This window comes from Manis javanica, chromosome 13, assembly GCF_040802235.1.
Source record: "Manis javanica isolate MJ-LG chromosome 13, MJ_LKY, whole genome shotgun sequence".
In the NCBI taxonomy this organism is placed as follows: domain Eukaryota; kingdom Metazoa; phylum Chordata; class Mammalia; order Pholidota; family Manidae; genus Manis; species Manis javanica.
The window spans coordinates 57,492,184-57,498,183 of record NC_133168.1 but is presented as its reverse complement, the minus strand read 5'-3'; the positions used below and the strand labels follow the sequence as shown (position 1 = coordinate 57,498,183).

The following is a 6,000-nucleotide window of genomic DNA, read 5'->3' as shown; positions in this document are numbered from 1 at the left end:
ACTTTGCCAGTTTTCCCGCAGTCAGCAAATTCTGTTTCGCAGGTAAACATGGCTTAGAGCAAAAGCAGGCGTTAAGTTGCAGCGTTACTGTCAGTGATGAGAGTTCCGAATGTCCATAGTCCTTCAGAGCACGCAGGAATGTTGAATTTACGCTCATTTACATCTGCCACCTAAAAGGTATAAAAGATTATAATAATAACCTGAACAATGTTCTCCTTGTAATCAATGTTTATTAAACGTTTGGTGCCAGAAACTTTGAAACAATTTAACTGCAAAGCGTTGCAACCCGTACTTAAGTTCTCTTGGTCTTAATGAGGGGCGTGCTGTCCCCCCACCCCTTCCGGGACCCGCTTCCCGGGGGCTCCCAGTTGCTGCCCGCCCTGCGCTCAGGGCGACTCGCCCGTCCGCCGCGCGGCTCCGGCCACCAGGGGGCGCTGCGGCCCCTCTCCCGGGAGCGGCCGAGCCAGCCCGGTGGGTGTTTCTCTCCCTCTCGCGCTCTCTCCTCCCGGCCTCACATCCGGGTCTGGAGCGCGGCCGCGGCTGTCAGTGTTGGTGCGGCCGCGTCGGGGGCCGGGCCGGGGCGCAGTAAATGGCGGCGGAGGTAGGCGGAGCGGCGGCCGCGCTCAGCCCAGAACCCCCAAAACTTTAGACTTGAAGCCTCACAACTTTCGGGAAGTGCTGCCGCTCCGGGGGCGTGGACGGAAGAGGAATCGAGGCGGGAAGCGCCGGGGAGCCTCGAACCCGCGGCGGAGGAGGTGGCGGAGCCCGTCTGCCTCGCGCCGCCGCGGCCCCCGCCTCCTCCCGCAGCCGCCGAGCCGAGCCGCGCGCCGCGCTGAGCCTGGGGCTGCGCGGGGCCTCTCAGGCGGCGGCGCGCCGAGCCCCCTGCTCGCGACCTCCGGGCCCTGTTGCTCGGGCGCACCCCGCGCGCGTGAGGCCGGGACTGGGGCTCCCAGCGGCTTTGAGGGGAGAGGAGGACGCCAGGCCGCGTGCAGCTCTTGCTGTCCCGGTGTCGTGGGGCCGGGCCGCGGGTGTTGCATGCGGGGCAGGGCGGCCGTGAGCCGGAGGCGAAGATGGAAGGCTTAACGTTGAGCGATGCGGAGCAGAAATACTATTCGGATCTCTTCTCCTACTGCGACATCGAGAGCACCAAGAAGGTGGCGGCCAATGGTCGGGTGCTGGAGCTATTCCGGGCCGCGCAGCTGCCCAACGACGTGGTCCTCCAGGTAACGCCGCCGCCCGCGCCCCCGGCCGCGTCCAGGGGCTGCCTGCGGCCGAGGGGCAGCTTCCCTACGGCCCGGGCCTCCTACCGCCCGCCTTCGAGGGGTGGGAGTGGGCGCCGTTTCCAGAAGGGCTGTTGGTTGCCAGGGTCCTCCGGGCTCCCCCGCTGCGAGCAGGGGCCGCAGGTGCCTGGGCAGCCGGGACTCGTGTCGCGGTGTTGGTCGGGGTGGGGCTGGCGGGGTTGCGTTTAGAGGACAAAAGTCATGCAAAGACATATAGTGAGAGGAGGGAGGGTCTGTGTATTCTCTCTCTCTGAAGAGCCTAAGCCCTGTATCTCTCGGCTGCCCCTCAAAATCCGTATTTTTCAACACCGAAGAGCAACTTCAGATGAAGGATCTTGTAGTGTTACCATGTCTTTGGATCCTAGATCCTGGGGTATACAGAGCTCCTCGGATATCCTATAGAGTAGTAAAGTTATCAACATAGGTAAAATGTTTAATTCTTGAATTAACTGAGGTTACACGATAAAGTTAATTTTACAGATTTAGGAATCGAAGCAGGTTTTTTTAAGGAAGCCAAATTCTTAGGGAAATAAAACGTTTGAACTCTAGCTAGTACTTTGCAAGTAGATCTGAAAGTAACTTGTAAATAGCTATAGAAGGTGTAGCTGATGTAAACTGAAGTTTAACATTGGCGTTTGGAAACATTTGGTGAAACTTGTGGATTTGGAGTTAGGAGTTAAGTATTGAGCTTTTGCTATCTACCTTGATCAAATCTAGAGGTGCAAACAGAATAAATTTTAAGCTTTATCACATGTTTTAAAAATAGGCTTCCCAAAGTTCTTACCTAATGTATGTGGTGATCATTAGTGTTGCTCTGTTTAATGACTCATAATTGCTAGTAAGAGTCTTCTAAATTGTATATGAGGAACAGGTTTGAAGCTTTCATCTTTATGACCATCCAAGCCAGTTACCCAGATCTCCAAAACTTAAAGTCATATGCATAGTTATGATGTGGTGTGCTGCAGAAAGCACTGAGTTGGGAGTTTTGAGGCCTGTGTCTCTGACTCCAACCTTAACTAGGTGCGGGACTTTGGGCCAAGCATTTTAACTTTGCAAAAGCATTAAGTGTACTCATCTATACAGTGAGAGTCAAGTTCATCCTAACAGAAATTCTGGGAAGTATAAAAATGTCCACACAGGCCTCTCTCTGATTTAGGAGTTACCTATGCATGAACTACGATTACCTTGAATGAGTTGTGTCTTTTTGCATAATTTTCTGTTTAATATTGCTTTTTTAAATCTTGGGAGTGAAAATTGGGTGTCTTACATACCAACAACTAGGAGTGTCAAATTCATGCTGCTGAAAGGAACAAAGAGTATTTTTGGTTTTGCTCATCATATACAGTATCTCGAATATTCTTTGTTTTTGTTTTTACAACCCTTTAAAAATGTAAAAACCATACTTAGCTCAGGAGCCTACAAAACGACCTGTTGTTTGCTGACCCCTAAAGAATGGTGGTAACAGTGTGGGGGTACTGTACTCTCTTCATGTGGCTTTGGAATTAGACTTACAGAAAGAGATCTGGTCAGATCATGCTCATTAATGATACTCTTTTTTGTAGAAATAACAAAACATACTTTCAAGTCAGTTGGAACTAAAATTACAGAGAAACCTGCCATGTTCGATTTTGGTTTATGTCTTTGGGATGGGAGGAAGCTGAAATAAACTGACTTTTGTATTTTTAATGGTGAACAGAGACTTTAGGACTTTTAATATGTTATTTAGGATAACACATTATCCTAATAAATTAGTGTTAACCTTTGTCTAAAATATGGTTAGTGTAATCCTTTGGTTGAACATGGTTAGTGTAATCCAAGTTATTTTCAGATTTTGCTTAATTTTGTTAACATTTACAAATTAGTTTTTATTGTCTTTTTGTACAAAGAGCTTAAACAGCATCTTCAGGATTCAGTTGCAGGTTGGAAGCTGTAGGAATCCTGAAGCAGGATTCTTTCAGTGATATATACTAAATAGCATTCTGGGCATCTTGAAAGCAATTCAGTTAAATTTGGCCTAAGACATAAAATGTGAGACAAAGGGGAATATGGACTTAATTTCCTTTGAAGAGTTTTGGATTGTCTGCAAACACAACCCTCCATTGCTAAATTGGAAAAATTTGGGTCAATTCATGTGTGTTATTGCGTTATCTACTTAGCACTGGGCTGGGCATTGCAGGGCATCAAAAGAGAAGAAGCTCTCAAGGACTTTGTAAACTACAGGAATACACAGGTGTAACACAAAGCAGAATGTGAATATCATAGGAGAGGTGTGAAGGAGGTATGATCAGGAAAGGCTCCTTGATTTAATTCAGATGGTTTTCAAATTAGTATGGAGGGAGGGCAGTGGGATGAAGAGGACTTCCAGGCAGAGAAGAACGCATGACCACAGGTGAAAAGTGTAGGAACCTTTTCAAGTACTAACAGATTTGCTGAAGCTGGAGTATGTTTTGGAAACAATGGAACATATAGTGAAAAGAGACCATATTGGGAAAGACTAAAGAGCAGGCAGAAGATTTCGTATTTCAGTAGGTAATGGAGACTCATTGGTAGCTTTTGATGTTGAGTGAGAAAGAAAGTAGGTGCACAGGGAGGAAGCTTGTGCAGTGGTCTGAAACAGATGCTGAGTAATGGACATCCAAACCAGGCTGACAGCAGTAGACTAGCAAAGGAGCTGGATGAACAGGTCTGTTACTTGCAGGGCTGCTGGGTAGATGCATGTGAGGTGCTTTGTGGGATAATGTTTAATTGAGGCCAGATTACCAAGGCTGGGTGGAGAGCTTTGAGTTAATTGTGAAGTAACAGCGAGTTGTAGATGTAAGAGAAATGACTCATAAAAGTAGTGCTTTACAAGATCAGTGCAACAGGAGTTGGAGGGAAACTGGAGATGAATTTGGGGACAGATTACTGCAGGAAGTGGGAGGACGGGGGCCATAGTACTCAAATGTGGGAGTGGGGAAGACAATGGCGAGGTGATTTTGCCCCCCATGGGATATTTGGCAATGCCTGGAGACATTTTTGCTTGTCATAACTTGCGGGGAGGGAGCAGTTCTACTGGCATCTAGTGGATAGAGACCAGAGGTGCTGCTAAACAATCCTGCAGGGCACAGGACAGTCCTCTCAACAAAGAATTGTCTGGCCTAAAATGTCAGTGGTGATGAGATTGAGAAATCCTGACCTGGACTTCAGTGATGACAGTGGAACAGAAAATGAGGCAGAGATTATGAAGGTAGACCTGATATTTAGATAAGAATAGGGCAAGGATTACTCTCTGTTGGACACCACTCACAATTAGAAAAGGGGCTAGAAGGAGGCCTGGTTCTTAAGGAGATAATGATGAGTTTAATTTTAATCCTTTTGAGATGGCACTGCAAATCTCCCAGAGGTAGTTGGAAGCCTGGGGAGATTTGCCTACCCTGAGTGCTGGTCTTTGCAGTGGAAGTCAGAGGTGTGGAGTCTCTTCCTCTGCCCGTCTTGCCTGTGTATCTTGGGGGCAGGGAACAGGTGGCTTCTCACACTGTGGGCATGCGTGTACACATCAGGACTTTGATTGATGCAGTAGTTGTCAGTATTTGTTAATAACAGTTAGGAGAAGGCTGAGTCATCTGGGGAATGAGTTGAGAGAACAAAGAACAGAGGCCCCAGAATTAAGGGAGGAAGGAGCTGGCATTCATTGAGTGCTTGTTATGTTCCTTTTACCAGGCAAATCATTTTCATGCTAGGACTCATTTGATCCTTGCAGCAACACTGTGAAGTGGGTATTCTTGTTTATTAACTAGGAACTTGATAGGCAGAGAAGTTAAATACTTGTTAGTGAACAGAGCACCTCTCCTTTACCATTATTTCTTGACATTCTCAGATCTTTCTTTCACTGTTGAAGTGATTGGTGTGCCCACAGTTCTTACGAAGAGTAGAGATTTAAAATTGCTTTAATTTTGAGTTATATTATGCATTTCCTCCTTGGCATGGTAAATAGTTTATGTGTAGTAATGTCTGGAAACACAACCTCGTAAGAGAAATGGGAAGATTCTTGTAGTTGGTATCCTGTGCACAATTTTATGTTACCGTAATTGTCAAACATTTTACAGTATATTCATTTGCTTGTTTTGGAATAGGAGGGTAAAACCTGTTATGAGTTTAAGAGTTTGTTTTTGGAGACAGTATGTCAGTAGACAAAGTGAATAGCTCAAGTTTTATAAACTGTGCTTTACAACAGAGAGAAGAGGACTTGGAAGAATTTTGGCTCATAGGATTTAATCATGAGAAGTTTTGCTGTTTGCTGAGCAAGAAAATAGGGGCTTAAAAATCACCTTTTTTAGAAGTAATTCATTTTAGTTTTTAAAGATTAAGGGAAGGTATGCTATTTACCACACTAATCAGCATGTTTCTTAGCTTTTATTTAAAACTTTTATTTTTGGAAATATTTTAAAACGTACAGACTTTAAATGTATAATAGCTTGATAAAAGGTTCTAACTGTTCTTTTATTGAAAGTTAAAAGCAATGTACCCTATTAATGAAGCTAAAAAAATCTTTTAGATCATTTGTGTTGAGAAACATCTTGGTAGAATATTTAAATAACACATTAATGGGGGGATGAGAACAATGAAACAAAGCCATTTTGTCTTGAAATTTGTTCAATTGTAAGATTTACACATTAGTGATAGTATTAAAATAGGGAAGCAGAGCCTTGTTTATGCCTTGAAAGTTATAAGCAATATGAGT

General features: G+C 45.2%; 1 protein-coding gene across 8 annotated transcripts in view; it reads left to right on the top strand.

The window, feature by feature from the left end:
- The first annotated feature begins 297 nt into the window (after positions 1-297).
- The window catches only part of REPS1 (RALBP1 associated Eps domain containing 1), an 86,357-nt gene continuing 80,654 nt past the window's right edge, over positions 298-6,000 (top strand). For 2 of the 8 annotated variants that reach the window (XM_073219669.1, XM_073219664.1), the window contains exon 1: positions 303-1,223. In XM_073219669.1, coding sequence (XP_073075770.1) covers positions 1,071-1,223 — 153 coding nt within the window. In that variant the 5' untranslated portion in view covers positions 303-1,070. Of the gene's footprint in view, positions 1,224-6,000 lie in introns of all 8 variants that reach the window. The other 6 variants (XR_012124277.1, XM_073219666.1, XM_073219665.1 and 3 more) reach the window with 6 other exon arrangements.